General features: G+C 42.9%; 1 protein-coding gene and 1 non-coding gene across 2 annotated transcripts; one reads left to right on the forward strand and one right to left on the reverse strand.

The window, feature by feature from the left end:
- The first annotated feature begins 5,866 nt into the window (after positions 1-5,866).
- Positions 5,867-16,038, forward strand: LOC125417494 (zinc finger protein with KRAB and SCAN domains 4-like). Its single transcript, XM_048461078.3, has 3 exons — positions 5,867-6,571; positions 8,864-9,020; positions 13,958-16,038. The coding sequence occupies exons 1-3, from the start codon at positions 6,155-6,157 to the stop codon at positions 14,818-14,820; spliced, it is 1,437 nt and encodes a 478-aa protein (XP_048317035.3). The 5' UTR covers positions 5,867-6,154; the 3' UTR covers positions 14,821-16,038.
- Positions 16,039-22,186: 6,148 nt separating this feature from the next.
- Trnas-gcu (transfer RNA serine (anticodon GCU)) lies at positions 22,187-22,268 on the reverse strand. The gene has a single exon. It is a non-coding gene; the product is annotated as a tRNA-Ser (tRNA).
- Between the last annotated feature and the right edge of the window lie 1,099 nt (positions 22,269-23,367).

The following is a 23,367-nucleotide window of genomic DNA, read 5'->3' on the forward strand; positions in this document are numbered from 1 at the left end:
CACAATCATTTAGAATTACTTCCTGAAGGCAGTTTACATCACATAGTCTGAAATGGCAAACTTTCAAGTATGATATCATTCCCTAATCTGACAGTCATTGCAATCTAGGAGGCTGAGCTGAAAAATTCCCAAAGTAAGGTAAGTCAAAATTTAGGAATGATGCTTTGCTGAGGCTCTGCCTAGTTTTTGTTTTGTTTTTAAAAGGGATTTTGTTTATGTGCGTGAGAGAGCATATACCATCTGTAGTGCTTACAGAGGTCAGAAAAGGATGCTGTGCCCCCAATAACTGCAGTTACGGGCAGTTTTGAACTGCTTCGTGTGGGTACTGGAACCCAAACTAGGTCCTCTGCAAGAGCAAGAAGTACTTTTAACAGCTGAACTGTTTCCTCAGGCCTCTGTTCTTGCTAATTTTTTATTTAAGACAAAGATTCACATAGCCTAGACTGACTTCAAACTCACTAGGTAGCTGAGGCTGACTTTGAATTCCAGATCTTCCAACCTCCACCTCTGAAGTGTTTGGATTATAAGCATACGTCACCACACAGCTCTGATACTAGGACTCCTAAACAATAAAATAAAATGAAATTGAATAGAAATGGGAAAGGGTGTACTGTTCTAATAATATCCTTCAAATAAAAACGTCTTTAAAAGATCTAGAATTGGGCTGGAAAGATGTTCAGTGGATAACACTGGTTGTTCTTCCAGATGACCTGAGTTCAGTTTCCCAGCTCTCACGTGGCAGTTCTCAATTGTCTAATTCCAGTTCCAGGGAATCTGATGCCCTCTACTGACCTCTCAGGCACCAGATATGCACTTGGTGCACAGACATATATGTAGGCAAAGCACCCATGCACATAAAATAATAATAATTGTAAAAATTGGAAACAATAGAGAATTCATTTAATGGTTGTGGATTGTATATAATCTCTTTAATCTATATTCTCTGCTGAATCGTCATAAATGACATGCATGTTTGTTCTTTCAAATTCATATGTTGAAACCTTATTACCAGTGTGTTGGTGTTAGGAAGTGGGCCCTTTGGAAATTATTAGTGTGAGGGCTTAGTCTTCATATTTGGAGTCAGTGCTATTAAAAAAGAAGTCTCAGAGAGCTGCCTTGTCCTTTCTCTAGCTAGATGATACCTTCAGTTGAGAATGAAAAATGCCTGCAGATTCTCATATTCCAGAACAATGAAAAATAAATTTCTGTTGTTTATAAGTTGTTCAGTTTATGGTATTTAGTTATAGTAATAAAAAAGACTGAGATATACAAAACTCTGCTCAGTTCTGGATACATTAGATTTTGAGAGCCTTGTCTCTGGACAACTCCTGTTTCATGTGGTGTGTGTGTGTGCGCGCGCGTGTGTGTGCATGTGTGCACACATGTGTGTGTGTATGTTCTGTGTATCTGGTGCCTTATTTTGCTTTCTTTTCCTGTGATAAAACACCATGAACAAAAGTAACCTGGCAAGCAAAGCCAGGAACCTAGAGGCAGAAACTGAAGCAGAGATCATGGAGGAACACTGCTTGTTGGTTTGCTCCTCATGACTCATCTGGCTTGCATTTTTATACAACCCAGGACCACCTCCTCAGAGATGGCACTGGCCCTAGTGGTACAGGCCTTCCCACATCAAGAATTAATGAAGAAAATGCCTTCACAGACTAGCTTACTGAGACTCTGATGGAGACACTTGCTCTACTCAGTTTTGCACTGCCTATATGATCCTACTTGATGTCAAATAACTAAAGAGCTAACCAGCACATCTGGATACCTATGTTTATTTCTGGAGGTAACTACAAGTAGTGAGACCTTGGTTCACATTGACATCTCAATCCCAATCTAATACTATAGGATGCAGTTTGAGTTTTTCCAATATCTATAACTTCCAAAGAGAGTAAAAACGTACTAATATCTTTAGCATTTGCTTGGTTAATTAATCTTATTTATATCAGTTTCCACATCTCTTTTCACTTCTCTCATTGGGCTCAGTCCTTATGTTATGACTGGTGTGGCAATTAACTTCATTAAATTAAGATGTGTGTGTGTGTGGTGCTAGCACAACCCAGTCAGCAAAGTGCTTGCTGTGAAAGATGAGGAGTTGAGTTTGATCTCTAGAACTCATGTAAAAATTATTGTAATTCCAGTGCTGGGGAGGTGGAGATGGGTGGATCCCTGAGGCTCATTGGCCAGCTAGCCCAGCCTACTTTGCGAGCCCTGGACCAACAGAACTTAAACCTTTTTAAATGTTTTCTGTGGCCTCCACATCCAGAAGCATGTGCTCAAGTGTGTGTACACACACCTATCCCAAATAAATAAATACCTGGTGGTACTAATTCAGGGTACCCTTGGTTGTGTCTGTTGTACTGGCTTTTCCAGAAAGGACTGACTGAAGAAGAAAGGACCATAAAGGCTGAGGGATGGCACTGTCCCATAGGCTAGAATCCCAGATGAAATAAAATGAGAAATAGAAGAATGGCAGATGGACATCAGAATTCATCTTTCCCTACTTCCTGATATTGATATGCCAAGATATAGACACGGCCAAGTAGCTTCCTATTATTTCTGCTGCCATGTTTCTGCCATAATGGACTGTACCCTCAAGCTGAGAGCCCAAATATATTTTTCTTAAGCTGCTTCTTATTGTCATGTTTTTATCACAGCTATGAGACAATAACTAACAGCACTGCTATATTAATTTTTCTGACACTGTGTCAATATCCCCAACAGAAACAGCTTGGAAAGATTTATTTTGGCTCATGGTTTTAGGTAGATTTCAGTCCACTGAGGCAGGGAAGGAATAGTGGCAGTAACAGGAGGCAGGGGCTCTTCACATGTTGACCAACTAGGAAGCAAAGAAAAGGAGCACAGGAAGGAGCCAGAGAATGATACAGCCCCTAAGGGCAAAACCTCGAAGACCTACTTACTCCAGTTAGGCTTTGCCTCCTGCTTTGCACTTCCACCCAAATTATATCATCATATAATATAATCATCAAGACATTGTACTGCTTGTGGGGTTATAGATTTTGCGGCCAATCTAGAAGGTGTGTGTATTATTGATCTCCTAGGCTCTTCTGAATCTACTCAAACTGACAAGATTAATGTCAACTGGTTAAGGACCTTCACTCTGGGCTGAACTGCCGTCTCCTTTCCCATCTCTTTTAGACTTACTTAATAGTTTTTGTACTGAAGTATTCACTAATGAAGGAAGGTAGGATTTTGTTTATTTATAGAGAACATTACAGTGAATCTCCATATGCCTCCAACCCAGCTTAAACTATTACCAAATCGTGTCATTTGTTTCTTTCTTCCTTTTTTTTGATAAGTATTTGCTTCAGCAAACCTCAAACATCATATTGTCTCATCCATCTATACAGATATTTCAATATAAAGTTCTAATGAATGATTATAAAAAATTATAGAGTCAGGAGCGATAGTTCAGTGGTCAAGATCATTTGCTTTTCTTCCAGAGGACCTATGTCGGTTGGTTTTTGCCAATTTGACAAAACTAGCATCATCTAAGAAGAAGGAATCTCAGTTGAAAACAATGCCCCTATCATACTGACCCGTAGACAAGTCTGTGTGGCATTGTCTTGACAGATGGTTGATGTGAAAGAACTGAACCACTGTGGGCTCGGCCACCCTTGGGCAGGTAGTCCTGGGTTGTATAAGAAAGCAAACCAAATGAACCAGGAGAGCAAGCCAGTAAGGAGCATTCTTCCACGGACTCAGCAGCATTCCTCTAAGGACTCTGCTTCAGTTCTCTGCCTTCTTGCCTGGTGTTTCTGCCCTGACTTCACGATGGATTATGATTAGAACTTGTAAGCCAAATAACCCCTTTCCTCCCCAAGTAGTTTTTGGTCATGGCGTTTATCACAGCAAAAGAAACCCTAACTATGACAGTGAAAGACCCCCGGAGTGGGGAGACTCTCACTCAAGTCTCGGGATAACACGACCCCCCAGGAACTCACAAGAGACCATCCTTGTTGCAATCACACGAGGTTTAGTGACAGGACAGGAACCAGCGCACTGGGGCCGAGACTCATATTCCACGAAGGGGTAGAGGAGTTCAACCCTGAGTAGCTGGGAGAGAGAGTATTTAGGGGACGAAACCACAGCCCAAAGAGGGTAGGGAGGGCGTTATTGAAAAATTCCGAAAATACCAGTGATCATCACAAGGGGGTAACTCCCTTGTTTCTCAAGATTATTCTCAAGATTATAATCTAACTTTATGGTCAACTAGTTCCTGGAACAGAGTGACTGAACTGGCTAACCTAGATTTTTGGTTCTTCTCTCTCTGCTAGAGTTTTGGCTCTATTTTTCCTGCTAGATTTTTGGCCCTATTCTTTCTGCTAGAGGGCTCAAGGTTTATCTGGGTCTTTCAACAGGACCTGAGTTTGAGTCACAACTGCCTGCAGCTCTAACTGACCTGATATCCTCTTCTGGTTTCTACAAGCATTAGCACACGTATGCATTACACACATATGACAGGCACACATAAATAAAAATAAATCTTATAAAAATGATAGTATCATTCTAACACTTAAATTGCCAATAAATGCTTAATATTGCTGCTTTCTAGTTTTTCCCATTTTCTCAGCTGTATCTTTTTACAGTGATGGGAAGCTTACCAGGCATGGCCCCTCAGACACAGCCTATAGCCAATTGAAGTCTTTATTCTGAGGCTGGGACCACACCCAGGTGTTCATAGGACCTAGGTGTGGCCTACTGTCCAGAACTGGGGTTTTTAAGGGTAGAGACCTCTTGAGGCTTCCCCCAGGCAGCTGAATGGAGACTTTGCAGAGTAAGCAGTTTGAAGTCAGCAGTTTTAAAAGAAGCTCAGATAAGAGGTTAGCCAATCTAAGGGGGATTCTGCACAAACAGACAACTAAGATAAAGCTGGAGGCAGTTCCGCACAAACAAGCAATTTCAACAAAGGTTAGGTGCGCTAGATAGGGCATCCTGACCTTTGGTTCGCAGCAGAGAGCTGGGTAGTTTTCCATGAGATACCCCAAGGAGTTCAGATTCTAGTTAAACCTGGAAACGGCCTCAGCAGGAATCTAAGATGGAGGAGCTTGTGCACCATCTTGCCCCATCACAACAGTTGTTTTGTTCTAATCAGGGTCGAAATAAAGTTTATTGCTCCTGGCTGACCTGTGTATTGGGATCCTTTTAATGGAAGACCGTCTGCTTTTCTCAGGTTTGGGAGTCTCTGCGTCTAACACTTGTGCTAATGTGTCAGTCCTGTTTCTCAGAGAAACAGGAAGGAATGAAGTAGGAACGGAATGTCCCCAAGGCTGTGGACTAGAAGGTTTCTGGGAGTGCACAGAGATAACTTGAGTGCTCGCCTTGTGCGAGCTTTGTTGCTGAGGCGCTCAGCAGAGTGGGACTCTAGCTATTTGGGCAGGTGCCATAGCAGCGGCCGCACTGGCGCTTTTACCATTCCATAAAATGGTGGGCGGTGGGGACTAGAGTCAGGGTCGGGATGATTTTCTCTCAGATAGTTTGGCCCGGAGGGGGATGAAAGGGAGAGGCAGGAAGAGGGCGGGACCGGCGGCAGTCACACTCTCCAGACAAGTGAGTGTCTTGCTTCTTTCGTGGTTTCTAAGAGGTACCAAATTTCCTACCAGGTCTCATCTTTGCTTTCTGCAAAGTCTACTTCCCGGTTAAACTTTAGTGTCAGCATTATGACAACTATGAAGGAAAGCTTTAGATCGGAAAAGAATCAAAGATCCCCGGCTTAAATATCCACTCCAGTATGACCCAGGTGCTAAAATCCTTCCCTCAACAATCTTCCTTTGAGTTGAGGTACTGATAGAGTCACTAATGAGTTAATTCTGATAGAACCACTGAGAAGAGCATCCTAGAGAGCCCAGGAAGTGGCTTGGGTTTCCACAATGTTTCCTGTGCTCCAGCCAGTGTCTGGATGTAGTTTATTTGACCCGGGCATTCATTGGGAATATTTGTTGTGGTGTTAGATTGGAGTGCAAAGGAGGATTCCGCAAAGGCAAGCCTTGTCGGAGATATCGGTGCAGCTGTGTCTCTGTGTGTCCCGGGGAACGAGAGGAGGAGACAGGTCTATACTGAGTTCCCATCTTCAGGGGATCCTCTGAGGATCCACAGCTTGCAGCTTGCGTGAGCCAAGGCGTGGCGCAGAATGGCTAGAGAACCACAGGCGAGCGCAGCCCAAATCGCTCCATCGGCAGAAGAGGGGGGTGGGCTTCTGGTGGTGAAGGTGGAACAGGAAGAGGTCTCCTCCTTGGCAGAGGAGACCAGTTGTCTGGGCCTCCCTGCATCCGACCACTCCCGCCAGCGCTTCCGCGCTTTCCGCTACCCAGAGGTTGCTGGACCCCGGCAGGCGCTGAGCCGGCTCCGAGAGCTCTGCAGACAGTGGCTGCGGCCAGATATGCACAGCAAAGAGCAGATTCTGGAGCTGCTGGTGCTGGAGCAGTTCCTGACCATCCTGCCAGGGGAGCTGCAGGCCTGGGTGCGCGAGCAGCACCCCGACAGCGGGGAGGAGGTGGTGGCGCTGTTGGAGTACTTGGAGAGGCAGCTGGACGAGACGCCTCCACAGGTAGAAGGAACAGGTTTAGGGTCTGAGACCTATGCCCTGTGCCTTCCAGAACCCTCGAGCAAGATCCAAGGGAGGCATTGCTTAGAGCCTGCGAAGTCTCAGTCTGAACTGGGAACCTGAGGCAACAGCGAAGTGGCCTGGATCCCTCAGAATAGTTAAAAGCGCAAAGGAAAGTACAAGGACTGGGGAGAACTCAGAGCTAGCGCAGCGCGGGTAGTGTGTTGAGCAGAGTGGTGAAAGGTTAGATGTGAACTAACTGGTGTGCTGAGGAAGACCCGAGGACAGGCTTGAGCACAGGGGCAGTGGGCACAAGCGACTTGATAAGTTTTCTTGGCTTGTCATGTGACGACATCTTCAGTGCTGTCGTACTTAGCCACCTTGCTTTGTTGTTCTCATTGACAATGGAGGGAAATTCCACAGTTTTCCTAGAATCTAGAAAGGTTTTTTCCTGTCCAAATTCATGGACCCCTTGTTTGATCCTCTGGTAGAAAATGGCCTGGTTTAACTTCCATCTTCTGGCCTTAAAAACAATACCGGTGTGTGTGGTGGGAGGAGTCTGTACACATTAACTATGTGTCTCCATTATATTTACCACCAACTTCCCCCTTTATATAACCCTCCTCTTTGTAACATACTAAGTCCAGTTAGTACCACTCGCTGGAATGTTGACTGATCATATTGTTTGATCTTGTTCACCATAGCTTCAGTGAGCTCCTGAGTCAGTAGCCATGTCTTTTCCAGAAAGTAGCATTCTGTAAGACTCTTCCCCATCCCAGGTTCTTTCTGCCCTATCTTTCATGAGGTTCCCTGAGCCATGAGAGATAGGGGTTGGTGTAGATGTCCTGTTTAAGGATAAGCACTCGAGAGCCATTTATTCTCAGCTCTTTGACCAGTTCTGAGTCTCCACGGTAACTGTTGCCAACTGTGTAGAAAAGCATCTCTGGGTAAGGTTGGGGAAGCACTAATCTATACATGTAAATACCTTCTGGCCTCTTTTAGGAGATTTCCTTTCTTCAGCCTCCAGTGTCCTTGCATCAGGGGACATGTGATTAGAACCTCCTAACTAGAGATCAGGAGACCAAGATTCTGGCTTTAGAGTGCTGTCCTGAGCTCTGTAACAGTGGACAGTCAGTTCAAGACTTTGTAAAAGATGTAAGAAATTCTGAGCATCATTTTACTATACATGTCTGCAAGGAAACTAAAGTTTAATGAGGATGCACCACCTATTACGTTCTGTGTTAGTTGGCTTCACATACTGCAATCAAATTTGTTTCTTAAAATCCCTGTTCGGTGGAAATTACTATGTTTATTTTTCAGACAAGATATTAATACTTCTGTAGATTTTCCCATCAGCTTCATAATGGCAGAGAGACAGAGCAAGGGAGCAAAGAAATGGTTAATCCATAGGCTCTGTGGCTGTTCTGCCTTAGCTCCCATTGTAGCATTGCTACTTAGGAGTTCCATGACATGGACAAGCTGCTTCATCTAGGCCTCAGTTTCAGCTAGAAAATTCCAAACAATTCCATATTTCACTGAATGGGGAGGGTCCCTGCAGCTGTCATACAGGAAAGTGAACTTCATGAAGAGATAAGAATGAAAACCTGATGCAAATTGTTTTCGTCAACCTGGATCAGACTTTGAGGAGTCTAATAGCAGGCTGTTTATTCCCAATGTATTAGAGCCCGGTATAGTTTAGAAAAGTTTGCTGGTGTGATACAATTCCCAGTGCACAAGGAAGCTTAATTACACTGAGTCTCAACTCAGGGTACATGTCATTTCTTCCAAGAGAATGGGATCTAGAGATAGGCCACCTGCTCTAGCTTAAGAGCCTAAGGGTCTGGCCTGGTCTCAGTCATACAGATACCATAGAGATCATTTAGCATATTAGTCATTGTGGGAACTTGGGGGAGCCTTTGGCTATAAGGGTCATTTAGATTACTAGCCACCTCCAGTCTTTGTTGTAAGAGTTTGATATGGCCTGGTCCAACAGATAACACAGATCACCAGGACGTTAATCACCTCCAATTCTCAGCTTTCTGTTTGGAAGAACAGGTTTTTCATCTTTCCCTTTGGAAAGACAATCCTGTATGCTTAACATTTCTGCTTTCTCTGAAGATCTGTTGGTGCAAGAACCTTCTTGCTATGCTCCCAATACTTCACAGGGCTGTCTGTATTTCAATGAGTTAATATTCACGAAGCTCTTAGAACCAGTGCATGGTAATAGAAAGTCCTCACACAGAGTGTGATGGGAAAGTTTGGTTGAATAAATAAAAGTAAACAAATGACTTTTAGGTCCCAAATGGTGAATGGAGTGGAGAACGTCTCTGCTGCAAGGGGACATTGTTGAAGCCACCCCAGAACTCACAAAGTAGCCACTCCCAGCCAATGAAGAGTCTGCTCAAGCATTCATCTCAGGAATCTTCAGAGTGTTCACCCTTACAAACAAGAGGTGAGAGAATGTTTGTGTGTGTGTGTGTGTGTGTGTGTATGTGATGGGAGGGATCCAACTCAGCACTTTATACATGCTAAGTGAACATGCTACCACTGAGGTACCACATTCCCAGCCTTACACTGTGTGAATTATCATAAAGACTTCATTTAGTTTTATTTAACAGTCACCTAAAAGATGGGTCTATTTGACAATTACTTTCTATGCCCACCACCAATTATTTCTAAGACTGACAAAGGGAAATTAAAAAGAAAAATGTAAACTTTCCTAACCAATCCTGTGAATCCTAAGTTGTAATTAAATTTGATATCTAGAAAGAATTAATTTAGTTTTAGCAACATACTGAGCTCAGTTTGGTGTGTATATGTTGTATATGTGTATGTATGTAGGTAGGTATCTTTAGAGGCCTCTCTACCATAGCATTGTTGTTTGGTACTGGGAATATAACCATCAGAAAACTAAATTTTTGCTCTGATAGATGTATATTCTAGTGGTACAAGATAACAAAAAAGTCAATAGTGTAATTTTGGATATTTAAGAGTGTTACAAAGAAAACAAAGTACAATTTGTAAAGTCAGAGTATCCCGGTGTCTTACTTACTTTTCTATTGTTGTGAAAAGATACCACAACCAAGGCTACTTATAGAAGAAAGAGCTTATTGGGGCTTGCTTACAATTTCAAAGGGTTAGAGTTCATGGCCATTATGATGGGGGTATGGCAGCCAGCATGCAGGCATGGCACTGGAGTTGTAGCTGAGAGCTGGCATTTTGATCCGTAAGCATAAGGCAGAGAGAGCTACCTGGGAAGGTATAGGCTTTTGAAACTTCAAAGTCCACCCCAGTGACATACCTCTTCCAATAAGACTATACCTCTCTAATCCTTCCCAGACAGTTCCATCAACTGGGTACCAAGTATTCAAACCATTTGAGCCTATGGAAGCTGTTCTCATTCAGACCACCACACCCAGCAATAGTAGAACTTCTGTAAATAAAACCTACTGAACCTTGCAAGGCATGGAGTCTGAACCACAGAGTGGACCTTATCCAGAGACTCCTGTCTTAGTGATCCAGGTCCACAGGCCAGCTCAGGGATACAAGAGCAGGGGAGATTCTATGATAGCTTCCAGACCCTCTCCACAGCCCCAGGTGAGATTCTCGTTCCCTCTCTTCAACATTCCGTATCTTCCTTGCTGTTTCTCTGTAGAGAGCTGCTTTGTGCTGTGCCTTAAAGATGGTGCTGGCTTCTGCCTTCCACTCCCCATCCCATGGTGTGTGCTCTTGGTTGTAAATAACTCCATTTATGGCCAAAACTTATATTCAGGCTTGTTTCTGCGTACCTGGGCCTATCCGCATTTCCCACATGGCTTGCTGGGGTTGGCTACCCAGAGGCTATTCTAGCTTCAAGCGGGCTTTCCCCGGGTCAGAAGATTATTCAAGGTTCCTGATTAAACTGCAGTTAGAAGAGTCTGTGTTGCGTCTTCTTTGCTGGTCAAAGCGGACGCGACGTTTCTCCTCCCATTAGGTCCTTGTGGTGGTTAGAATAAGAATGGCCCCATAGGTTTATATATTTGAATGTCTCGTCATCAAGGAGTGGCACCATTTGAAAATGATTAGGAGGTGTGGCCTTGCTGGAGGATGTACATCACTGGGGATGGGTTTTGAGGTTTCAAAAGCGTATTTCCGACCCAGAGTCTCTCTGTTGGCCTACAGATCAGGTTATGGTTCTCAGCTACTGCTCCCACACCACGCCTACCTGCTGCCACGTTTCCCATCACAATGAAAATGAACTAAACATCTGAAGCCATACAATTAAACGATTTTTTTTTTAAAAAAAAAATACAAGTTGCTTTGGTGGTGGTGTCTCTTCATAGTAATAGGACAGAGACTAAGATGGTACTTTTCTCTACAGTTCTCTATCCTCATCTGAAATTTACACGAGACTTAGAGTTCCTTACCATTTTATATCAGCAGGATTCTTCCTTTTGGGCTCACTTCAGAGAACTTTTCTGTTCTCTTCTTTTCTGCCTTAGAGGATTCCCTGTGTTCTCAGATCTCTTCTATTCCATTCATTGCTTTGGTCAGGCCCTTTATTCGTGGGGTTTCTTTTTTAACAAGGACAATTCAGGTTATGCAAATTAAAGAATATTTTTGGTGATAATGGTAGTTTAGGTGTTTTGTTTTGTTTGTTTGGGGCAGTGTTAGGGTTCCAGCTGAGGGCTTCATACATGCTAGGCAAGCATACATGCTAGCTCTGCCATTCAGCTATTGCAGAAGCTATATTTTGTTGTTCTAAAGTATAATAAAGTATACTCTCAATGAAGGACAGAAAGACCGGTATTCTACCCTCAAAGACTTATAGTTGGAGGGAACAGATATAGCCCATCCTCTTGGGCTACTAAAATGGTGATTATACAATATGGATTTTCATATTCACCCAGTTTTTCATGTCCTGCTTGAAGTTACCAGTGTTTGGGATATAATACTATTCACTACTTTTTCTTCTGATTTATTGCTCACCCTAGACCCAGACTTTATTTTATTAAAAACATTAATGTGATAAGCCCCTACCTTTAGTTTACCACATCTTTGAAAGTTTAGAGATGGTTTCCTAGGACCTTGTTTTCTAAACCTGTTCGTTTCCTGGGTCATTTATATATTCATAGGAAAGGACTTACTCTCAAGCATGTAGTAGTTTCTACCATTTATATCGCCATATGAAAGCACTTCCCTTAATGCATGCAGTATTTTTAATCTTTGACAGTTTGTTTCTTTCTGAGGCAAGATCTCTCAGTATAGCCCCGGCTTGACTTAAGCTGAAATCTTCATGGTTTAGTCTCCCAAGTGCTTCGATTACAGTCATGCACCATTGTGCTTGGTTAAGAGTTTTGCATATAGAGTTAAGAAAGTGAAGGTCTGCATTAAAAGACGTGCTCCCCTTAAAAGCCCTTTTAAACAGTTTGTACCATTGCCTGAGCCTTGGTTTGGGAGTATGAGGAAGAGGTACTAGCGGGGTCACTTATTTTCTCAGGGGATGCAGACCTCTCACCTGGGTGGACAGAGCAGGATTAATCTCAGAATAGTCTCTGTAGAGATGAGAGGCAGGAGAGCTCTGGTATACTAGCTTTCATGGGAAAACCCGAAAGGCACTGTCTGCTTTCAAAGTCTTTCCTGTTGTGTGTTATTTGAGTTAGGTGGTGGTGGCACACACCTTTGGTCCCAGCCCTTGGGAGGCAGTAGCAGGTGGATCTCTTTAAGTTCAAGGCCAGCCTGCTCTACACAGCAAGGGCTACACAGAGAATCCCTGTCTCGAAAAACCAACCCAACCCAAACAATAAACAAGAAACTTATTTGATTCTTAGAAGCAGTTTTGCTGTGTTTGGTTTCAGAATTACCATTTCTGAGTCCTGTTAGTGACCAGTTGTGGAACTAACTCCTAAAACCCTCCTTGCTTTGTTCTCTCCTGCTGGTCTACAAGGGGGAAGGAGCAGAAGCCAGTGAGTAGGGTTGGATGGCTATTGTGTCTATGGAGACAGATCTCAGGGATACAGTTTAAGGGTTACAGCTTTCTTTATTCCAGAAAGAGAGGGAGATATAAAAGCTGGGACAGTGATTGGGTCATCACCCTATTTGCATTAAACAGCTTGCTCCTACGTAAAGCTCCTAGTACAAGCCATAGTTATAACATGTGGAAGCAGACCGTAAAGCTCCTAACACAATGTCTAGTTACCATATGGGCAGCAAGGGGAGAACTCTAGCAGGGAACTATAGAGATAAACCAGACATCCAGGCCTAGGGACAGCTGCCAGAGGAGGTCAGGCTCCAGGCCTAGAGACCTTGTCTAGAAAGGCAGCTGGAGAGCAGGAAGTCTCACAGAGGAGGGAGTCCTCCATGTTGTCGAGCTGGGAGAGGTCTGCCAGGCCATGGCAGACTGCAACCTCTAACCAGCAAGACCTTCCAACAGGACACTTCAGGAAGTGGCCACAAAGTCATAGCCTGGGAGTCTAGAAGTGACCTTAGGTGCTGACCACAGTTCCGGACCTTAGAGGGGAGAGTGCCAAGTCACAGGGGGCAGTGTGGCTTATCAGACGCCATGGAGTTCTTTGATGGTGTCTCCACCTCAGAAGAACTCCTTGTCAGTGATTATTGGGAGCAGAGGTGAAAATGCGTATCACCGACTGCTGATTGACTTTTGGGAGTCCTTACTTCCTTAGTTTATTAGAACATGTTTCAGAAATATTTTTACTTGCTCCTTTGTTGCTTTGTCCCACCTTTAGTATCTTAGGTGTATATCTGAGGTATATTTAATATTAGGTGTGTATCTCAGCCTTACTCTTCTTAGAGTCCGTGCCCTCACCCGTGGATCACATCGCGGCGCTTCCTTCCTGTAGGCTCCTGAGCCTAGAGCCTGTCTAGAGAGGAGGGGAATACAGAAAAATAGTTCTAGAATCTACTGTCCTGGACACTGGAAAGGATTTATAAAGTACAAAAAGTGACGCTTTTCATGTTTTATTAAATGGTTTTTAGGAATTTTTATGCTGATTGGTTCATCATTGGGTTTCATGGTCTTGGTCCTCACCACTTTCCCCACTTCCTGTTTTTCCATTGAATTCCAGTTCCTATCAGGTTTCTTTCCTCCCCAGCACTCCTGTTGTTCCCTGTATTTCCACCCTTATTTCTGCATTGAAATATTAAATTTAAACATAAAAAGTTTAATGGATATAATTTAGATTATATTAAAATTTAAAATTAATCAACATATTGATAAATAATTAATAACATACTACCTTATTTATTAAAAATAAATTAACTATTAAATATTTACTTTAAATATTTGTCCTTGGCATTCAGAGAGTTCTATAACTTTTGCCTCCTTGCTGTTTTTCTCAGAGCTTTCTCCCTTGCAGACATAGTAAACACTTCCTGACAATTGTGTTTCAGGTCTGGAAATGAAGACTGAAACCAGGGGCTTGCCTCCAGCTGAGGAGTACACAGAACAAAAGCCCGAGCAGCCAGTGAGCATCCTGGCTGGAGACACTGTTCAGTTTCCTGCAGGGGCAGAAGCCCGTGAGCAGAAAGTCAAGTTACAGGCAACACAGAAGAACGCTGTCAGGAACAGGCGACACTATTGCCATGAATGTGGGAAGAGTTTTGCTCAAAGCTCAGGCCTGACCAAACACAAGAGAATCCACACTGGAGAGAAGCCCTACGAGTGCGAAGACTGTGGGAAGACCTTCATTGGCAGTTCAGCCCTTGTCATTCACCAGCGGGTGCACACTGGGGAGAAGCCCTACGAGTGCGAAGAATGCGGCAAGGTCTTCAGCCACAGCTCAAACCTCATCAAGCACCAGCGAACCCACACCGGGGAAAAGCCCTACGAGTGTGATGACTGTGGGAAGACCTTCACCCAGAGCTGCAGCCTCCTTGAGCATCACAAAATTCACACCGGGGAGAAGCCGTTCCAGTGCAACTCGTGTGGCAAAGCCTTTAGGCGGAGCTCACATCTCCTGAGACATCAGAGGATCCATGGGGATAAAACTGCTCACAGGTCTTTGCGTGGAGAGGCTTGGAAAGGTCAGAGTAGGAGGGAAAGCCAGTGGGATGGTACTGAACCTCCCGTGATTCACCAGTGCAATGAGTGCGAGAGAAGCTTCATTCAGAAGCGAAGTCTTATCGAACATAAAAAAATCCACACTGGCGAGAAGCCCTACCAGTGTAACTCATGTGGGAAAGGCTTTACCCGAACTTCATACCTTGTTCAACATCAGAGAAGCCACGTGGGGAAAAAGATTGCATCACAGTGACCTGTACCATACCTGCCAGAGTTGGTACTCACTTGCCAGCGAGCTGAAGGCTCTCTGGAGCCCTTACTGACTGCAGAAGGAGGGATGTTACCAATACGCACCAGCTCGTGTTAGATGTTATAATCTGGCTGAGGTGAATTATATTTTCTGTTCTAAAAGTAATTAGAATAAGACTCGCTAATAAGGAGATATGGGAGCGTTCTCTGGATGAGGGGCCACTGAAGTCTCTTGTTCCCACTCTGTGGATCTACAAGGTCTTCCAGAACAGGTGCCCTTAGCCAGCACATTTTACTCCTGGGTGGATGGCTCCAGATATTGGGTCATATTCTTCGTATGAAAACTTGGCCTTTACCTTAGGCTTGTTTCCTACTAGCTCTTGTAACAACCTATATTTTTTAATATACAGTCTGCTGTGTAGGTCAGTTACCTCTCCTTGGTATGGTCTGGTGTGGTCCCAGTCTGCAGGCCAAATCTATGCACCTGGATTTTTCCTCCTTTTCTCTCTCCCTGGAAATCCTGCCTATCCTCTCCTGCTTACCTATTGGCCATTCAGCTCCTTAAGAAAATCAATGAGAAGGCGCCTTGGCAAAGTCATATCTTCACAGTGTACAAAAAGATTATCCCACAACATGAACTAAATCGTTCATTTTTCTGTCTCCTATTTGAGTAAGAAATTGGTTATGGTATTTTTCCCTATTCAGGTAGAATGGTAAAACCTTTCAGTGAGTGGCCCTTCTAAATTCCTTCTTTTTCCCATTTAAAATTGTTTTCTAGTGCTGGGATTTAGCCCAGGAACTTACGTATCTGACGTGCTCTACCACTGAGCTGTCCTCATGCCTCTTTTTGCTTTTTATTTTGAGATTGGACCACACTTCTTACCAAGTTGGCCAGCAGGCCTTGAATTGACTCTATAGCCCATGCTGGCCTTGAACTCACTTTGTACCTCAGGTTGGCCTTGAACTATCGATGCACCTTCCTCAACCTCTGTAGCTGGAATTGTACCTTGAATTGATATCACCAGGCTAGATTTCTTCTTTACCTTGGCAAGGAATGGGTATTACTGTAAAAGGTTTTCTCTGCCTCTTCCTTTACTGGAAAATAGAAATAGCGTTCATAACTTACCTCTTAAGATTGTGAGCATATGCTTATATGAGCAAGAAGTGTTAAGTGAATACTCTGGAAATGCATACTGGAGATTAAACATTTTGTCATCTAAAACCTCTACTAGAAGTCTGTTTGTTAATTGTAAAGATTGTGCTTATAGGTTTCTTACAGCTTTGGGATGCTGTTGCTCTCCTTCAATCCAATCTGTGCTATCATCTTCCTAAAGATCAATAAGGACTTCATCCACCAAGAAACTTAGGCAACTACTTTGTCTTTTAATTCATCTTTGTTTTTCTCATGAGAGTCAAAAGTAAATTCAACAGATTCATCTGAGCAAAGTTTTTTTTTTTCAGTCAGCTTTATGTCCTGTCTGCACATTTCAATCATTTCTACCACAGAATGACTTGCTTTTTTGTGACTTGTATGTGTCTGTAATAGAATACTCTGACTAAAGCAGCTTACGGAAGAAAGGGTTTGTTTGGCTATCAATTCCAGGCTACAGTCTGTCATTGTGGAGAGCTCAGGGTGGCGGGAACTTGAAGCAGCTGGTCATACCACATCCACAGTCAGGAGCAGAGAGCAAAGGATCAGCGCATGCCTGCCAGTTCTCAGCTAGAGTTCTCCACTCTTAGACTTTTCAGAATTCCCTTCCTAGGGGATAGTGCCACCCACAAAGGGTGAGTCTTCCCACTGTGATTAACACAACCCAGATTATCCCTTGTAGATAGGCCAACCTAATGTAGATAATCCCTCCTTGAGTCTCCTAGAGTGATTCTAGTATCCAACCGACAAATAAAAGTAAGCGACACACTGACCAAAGAAAGATGCTTTTGCAGCCAGGCAGTGGTGGCGCACACGTTTAATCCCAGCACTCCGGAGGCAGAGGCAGGCAGATCTCTGAGAGTTTGAGGTCAGCCTGGTCTACAAGCAAATTCCGGGACAGGCTCCAAAGCTACAGAGAAACCCTGTCTCGGGGGGAAAAATGTTTTTACATTTGTGTCTACTCATACTTTTTGCGTGGTTTCTGGAGTTAGTGATTACTCCTTGTTTAGAACACCAGTCAATCCAAGATGCTGAAGTTTGAATGTAGCAAGTTTCTGTCTTCTTTCTTGATTAAGAGTTGAACAGAGAAAAGTCAGGTGTGGTATTACAGAACTGTACTCCCAGTGTTTATGAGGTGGAGGCAGGAGCTCAGCTCCATAGTCAGTTTGAAGTCACTCTAGGATACATGAGAGCTTGTCTCAAAAACCAAAAACCAAACCAAACCAAACAAAAACAAAAACAAAAAGATACCATATTTTCATAAACTTTGTGTGTTTCTTATTAGAGTTTGGGTAATTACCTAAGAATCACATATGATTTCCAAATCCTTGAGGTGTCCATTTGCTCATTTGTTTCTCTTGAAAAACCAATTCACACAAATGCTTAGAGAGCTGTTACGGATGTAACACAAAGGAAGTGCACTGCCTTGCCCGACTAAGACTACAAAGCCCCCCTCTCCTTTCTCCTGTTGCTCTTCAGCTTCCTCTTCCTCATGAACTCACTATATGAGGAACCAGCATGGGACAATGATGCGGGACCTGGTGTGATTACCTGGGCGTGGTGGGAATGAAGGCTTAGGGGAGGAGGCTAGTTGGCCAGTTTTCATGAGTGGACCCAACTGAGACACTCACGGTCAGATCTAGGACTACCAATCTCAGTGTTCTTCCTCTTCCTGGTCACAAGCAAACCATCTTGGGCTTTCCTGGCATCCAGTTCCTGAAAGTAATGAATTTTATAATATGAATTTCATCAATACATGCAATACATATGAACTTTAAGTCAAAACACCGATAAGACAAATACCATTAACTATTGAAAAAAATGCCAATTTTAAATTTAAAACCACATTTAAAAAAAAAAACCATATTCTTTATGGTTTAAAAAAACTCTGGACAGTGCCGAAATCAATAAAGTCAAAAACAGAACATTCCCATTCCTCGCCAGTCCTGTCATCTGTGGCAGCGGCTGCCACTGATAGTTTGGATTTTTGTGTTTATCTTTCTGCCATTTGTGTGACTTAGCTTTTCCTCCCACCTCATGTTAATGCTTTCACTTCATGTACTGTGTCTTAGACATCTTTAATCCTTCATATATGCTACATTTATTGGTAGAATTAAGAGTCCATAGGGCCCATGTGTAATGTTCTCATCATCGCCCACTCTTCTCAGTTTCCCCACCCCACCTCTGTTCCTTTCTTTCTCTCATTGTGCTGCAAAAATCACCAGGGTCCATAGGAACTCTGCTAAACCAAGGCGAAACCAATTAAATAAACACCATTTCATGAGAACATAATTACTGTTATTCATAATTTTATTGTGTCAACTGGAGTAGTGGCATGGATAGGCTAAACAGTGTTTTGTTTAAACAGAATCCCATTGTTTATTGCTGTGGACGCATTCTGATCTGCATGACTGCACTCGTCTCCCCCGGGGACAAGGCTGCTTTTGCTTCAAAGCAGACTGGCCTCAGAGTAAGACCCCTGCTGCCTCCGAGTAGGACTAGAAAGAGTTAATTTTAAACTCTGGCTGCATTTCTTTTATGGAATTCATACAAGCACTATAGAGAGAGATTTCCACTGCTAAATTTGAGTAGACTCAGATCTTAGGAAGCCTGACCCCCACTGGCCCCAGTGCCTTGCACAGCCAGCCTGGACCATCTGGTAACAACCACATTGTAAAACTCATTCCTTAGCAAAATAATGGGCAATGTCTACCTGACCTTGTACCACATGTGAACCTCACCCACGTAACTGTCTCAGACAATAAGACAGAACATTTGTTTTTTAAAAAAACTCCAGTAGGAAGGACTTTCCCTCCCAGTGGTGTGATCATTTCTCCCAGAACTGGCCCACCAAGGCTTTGCCGCATCTTTTTAAACCTTCTTTTCTACCTCTGGTCTTTGGTGAATTTGTTCACAGCAGGAGCATCACTAGCCTGTCCCTGTTGTTCCCAACATGGTAATTTCAGCAGTGAGAAGGTACTTCTTGTATTGGTGGAGGTTCCATGTCATTTTTTAACAATTCTTAAAAACCTGGAGCTCTATACATTTCTTTAGCCGTTCTCTCCAACCTACTCTTCCAAGGGTATTAAATAGGCCCATGCTTTACTTCATTTTCTTCCACATATGTAGGCAGCCATTAAGAGCACTAGCTAAGTCCTCACTGCTTTCCACAACACTCCATGCTCATTTGCAAAGCCTCATTACAAACTTCTTGATGACTATGTAACAGGAGTAGATGTCCAATCACAATTAGACCCAGAGATGGCCTCTATTTGTAATAAGTAGGCATGATTTCCATGTTTGTGGGAAACTTCTCAAATGTCTCACCAACAGCTGGTTAGGCTCTGTAAGTAGTGTATGTGTGTTCACTAAGTAGGTCACCTACAGAGCTCAGGCAGGTGCCGCCTTAGAGTTAAGTGGGCAGCACATTGGCCTTGAGGTAAAGACATGCACGCAGGGATGTTCATTTCCTTTCCATGGATGTATAATATTTGTTACGCAGATTTATTTAGCATAATTCTACATATGGGCAACTAGGAGAGTTCAGCCCTTTTCATATTTGTAAACAATGCTGAACTAAGTAGTTTCAAGCATATATCATGCTACACACATGTGAATTCAACTCTAGGGTACTATTGAAGAAATGAAAGATTATGTGCATTCATAAAATCTCTATGTACTGCTAACTTGACTTTCAATGAACTTGTGTAAGCGTGCTCTGTTAGAAACATAGATACATACTTCAGGTGTTTCCTCAGTTACAAGTCCCTCTCTTCCCACTTAGATCTAGCTTGTATCAAGTTGACATAAAACTAATCAGGATACCCAGAGAACAGGAGGAAGGAAAAACCGAGGAATTAGATCTGCAGCAAGAAGGTTAACGGGAGTCTAAGGTGGCAGGATCTGCTGCGGGCGGGAGTAGTACCTGTACTGGCACCAATAGGATGGCACCAGTCTTCTTGCCCTTCTCCACCAGTCAGAAAGCTAGCAAATCTTTGCAGTTAGGGATTCTATCTTTTAGCTGTTTTAGAGTGTGAGTGTGTATATGTGTGTATATATATTTATATGTGTGTATATGTGTGTATGTGTGTTTATGTGTGCGTGTGTGTGTGCTTGTGTGTGTAAACCAGAGGTCACATCAGTTGTCTTTCTCAGTCACTCTTCCTCTTGTTTTATGAGACAAAATATCATACTGAACCTTGATCGGCTGTCCAGCAAGCCCCGATCCTGTTTTTAAAGCACTGGGATTCCATAGGTTCTGAGTGTCCTTTGTCAACTCAGGTACAGGAAGCATCTTCTCAGCCTTTTTTCTTTCTTTCGTCCTGAGTCTGAGGCTCTGTGCTGGCCAGGCTGGCATCAGTCTCCTCGGTCAGGTAAGCCTTGCACTCTTACACTCACCTGATCTCTGCTAACTCCAGCCCCAGCCATTTACAGTTTCAGTCACTCATTTCCCAGTCCTTCCATATCTGGCCCTCACCCTCCACAGCATCCCCCCCAAAAAGAAATTTAAAATATTAATTAGAACAAAACAAAACAAAACAAAACAAAAACCCTACTTCGCTCCTCTATCTTTCCCTCTTCTACAACATGTCTTCAATCGTCTTAGTGGCCTCGGGAGCTGCAGTGCGTCACACAGTACACCCTTTTGTCCACTCAGCTTTACTTGCAAATGTACCCGGAAGCTTAATGTTCCATCATTTGCACACTTTATTTCACAAAAGATGCACAAGTCTAGTAGCAGTGCATGGCGTGAGGGGTAATGAAGGAGAAGTTTTGATGTGTAGATTTTTATATTTTTTGAATTATGTGAATGCAGTACTTGCCCAAAATAGAAACAATAAAGTAAAAATGTGAGGACACAGGCTATTCATTTTCTCTTTTAAAGATCAGCTGAGAGTAAGCGACAAGTAGAAACTGTGCAGTGCTGGTATTCTTTCTCCAGGAAGAAATCTTCAGGATTAACAGGGACTGTTGAGTAGAACGGGCTTTTCTGTTTGTGATATCTCCAAGAGAAACACACGTTCTTGTCAAAGGCAGGGTCTGTGTACAAAGATGGTAGCTTCCAAAGTTAGCAAGGAGTCAGGTATGATGACTTGAGTCTCTTCCCATTGAGGAAGATCCTGTAAGTCAGCAGTTCAAAACTAGCCTGTGCAATATTGTAAGACCCTGTGAAAAAAATAACTAAAGATAAAGTTATCATAAAATATAATTACCAAAAACTGTAGCAATAAGATTGGCTTTACTTTTGTATACACTCACACAGTTTCTGTTATCATTTGTGTTTGAGGCTGAGTCTTTCTGTGTTTCTGAGGCTGACCTGGAAGTCACTGAGTGGCCTTAGGCTGGCCTTGAACCTGTGGTTCTAACTCTTCGCATTAAAGGTTTTTGTCACCATGCACAGCTGAGACACACATTTTCCCAAGTATAACTCTGTAGATGATTCTTTTTTTTTTTTAGCTCATTTAGATTGCTGTGCAATATTTTCCTATGGTCTTCAAATCATTTCATTCTTTTAGTGGAGTTCTGAGGGAAAAATCAAGTAAGCTGCCTGACAAAAGTGAGTTCACAGCAGCGATGAAGACCAAGTGTGGTAACAGAGGATGGAAAGACTGGAGGGAATTACTTAACTGGTGATTAACAAAGAATGTTATCAAATGAGAATATCATTATCTGTCAGGGCCCACAGATGTGAGTTCTTCCACTTTGACCAGAGGTCAGAGAGTTGGAGCTTGTTTTGCTTTTTCAATGTTGTAGACCACAAGTGGCCACAAAACAAAACAAGAGGTCCCGACCTAGAGTGGTTAATTAGTATTTTGAGTATAGAGGTGCATCAGCTCCATCTTGACCAAAGGGCAGAGATGCTCTGTTTATTCTTTTTATCATGTTGATGAAGACTATTGCCTCTCCACTGCCCTTTTGGAGTGGGTATTATAGAAAACACATGTGGAAAATAAAGGGCCGTTCAGCACTCACTGAATGTCCCTCCCAATGCTATTTCTGTGTTTCATCTCTTAATTCTTTCTTATCTCTGTTCCTTTTGGCTTGATAATTCCAGTCCTCACACTCCTACCCTGGAACATGTGAATCCAGTCGAGGCTAGTCCTCAACAATTATCTAAGATTCCCTCTAATGTCCAAAACAAATTTAAACCCCAAAGTAAAAACAAAACCCTTAAACACTTGGCAGATAGAACTGATGAAAAAATCCACTTGACAAGTCCCGATGAGGATGGGATTCGAACCCATGCGTGCAGAGCACAATGGATTAGCAGTCCATCGCCTTAACCACTCGGCCACCTCATCCTGTGAGATGCTACTCCTTATAATTTCTTCCCACATGAAGGAGTCCCAGGAACGTTTTGTATGACTGTTTTAATAGCCTTCCTCTAGCTAAATCTCCAAAATTGTCTGAGTCATAAAAGAAATTTAAAACCACAACAAAAGGAGAAGCGAGCTTATTTGGCACATATTTGATGGGTTGAACCAGTGCCTGACACACAGGACTGGACAGGCAAGGCAATGGTCTTGGCTTGGCTCCATTCAGTCCTGGTTGGAGTTTGTATTCAAGGGAAGGAACATTCTAGCCTTTCATACAAAACCTCTCCCAATTCTGTTTCTGGTTAACCTGACTCTTTGATTCCTTTTCCTTTGCTTCCCCCCACCCATTACCTGTCTCCACTTTATGGTCCCTGGGTTTGGTGTTGATCACCCTATGGTGGGTCAGTGTGAACTTCTTTTAAAAAACAGAGGTGAACTGTAAGCTGCCCCGGCTTTGGTGAAAGCAATGAAAGAGGTGTTGTATTTAAGGCAAGGTTGGTTCGACTGGGAACTTGTACAGTTAACTAAAGAATTTTATTGAAGTTTGACAGAGGTCATTGTCTCTCCAGGTGCAGGGTAGAGAATATATTTGCATTCATCTTCTTGGTCACTGGTTATTTCAGTGTCTAAGTAAGTAAGTAAACAAAACAAGAACAAAACACCAAAAGAAAGCAAAACAACAAAAACCCCACCCCTAAATTGTTGAATTACTAAAGCAATCTAAAGTTAATTCAAAATCTAAGCACTGCAATAAGGTGAACAGATATTTTCAACTAGTTAAACCTTTTCAGCTAATAATCAATGTTTTCCAAAGAAAAAAAAATTCAGGCTGGGTGTAGTGGCTCATACCTATAATCCCAACAATAGGGAAACTGAGGTAGGAAGATTGGCATGAGAGTGAGGCCATCTTTGAAATTAGCTGGGCAATGATGGGGCACAACTTTAATCCTAGCATTCAGGAGGCATAGGCAGGCAGATCTCTGTGTTCAAGGCCAACCTGGTCTCTAGAGCTGAGTTCCAGTACAGCTAGAACAGTTACACAGAGAAACCCTGTCTCTAAAAACCAAAAAAAGGGGCATAAAAT

This window comes from Myodes glareolus, chromosome 14 (genome assembly GCF_982192425.1).
Source record: "Myodes glareolus chromosome 14, mMyoGla1.1, whole genome shotgun sequence".
Classification (NCBI taxonomy): Eukaryota; Metazoa; Chordata; class Mammalia; order Rodentia; family Cricetidae; genus Myodes; species Myodes glareolus.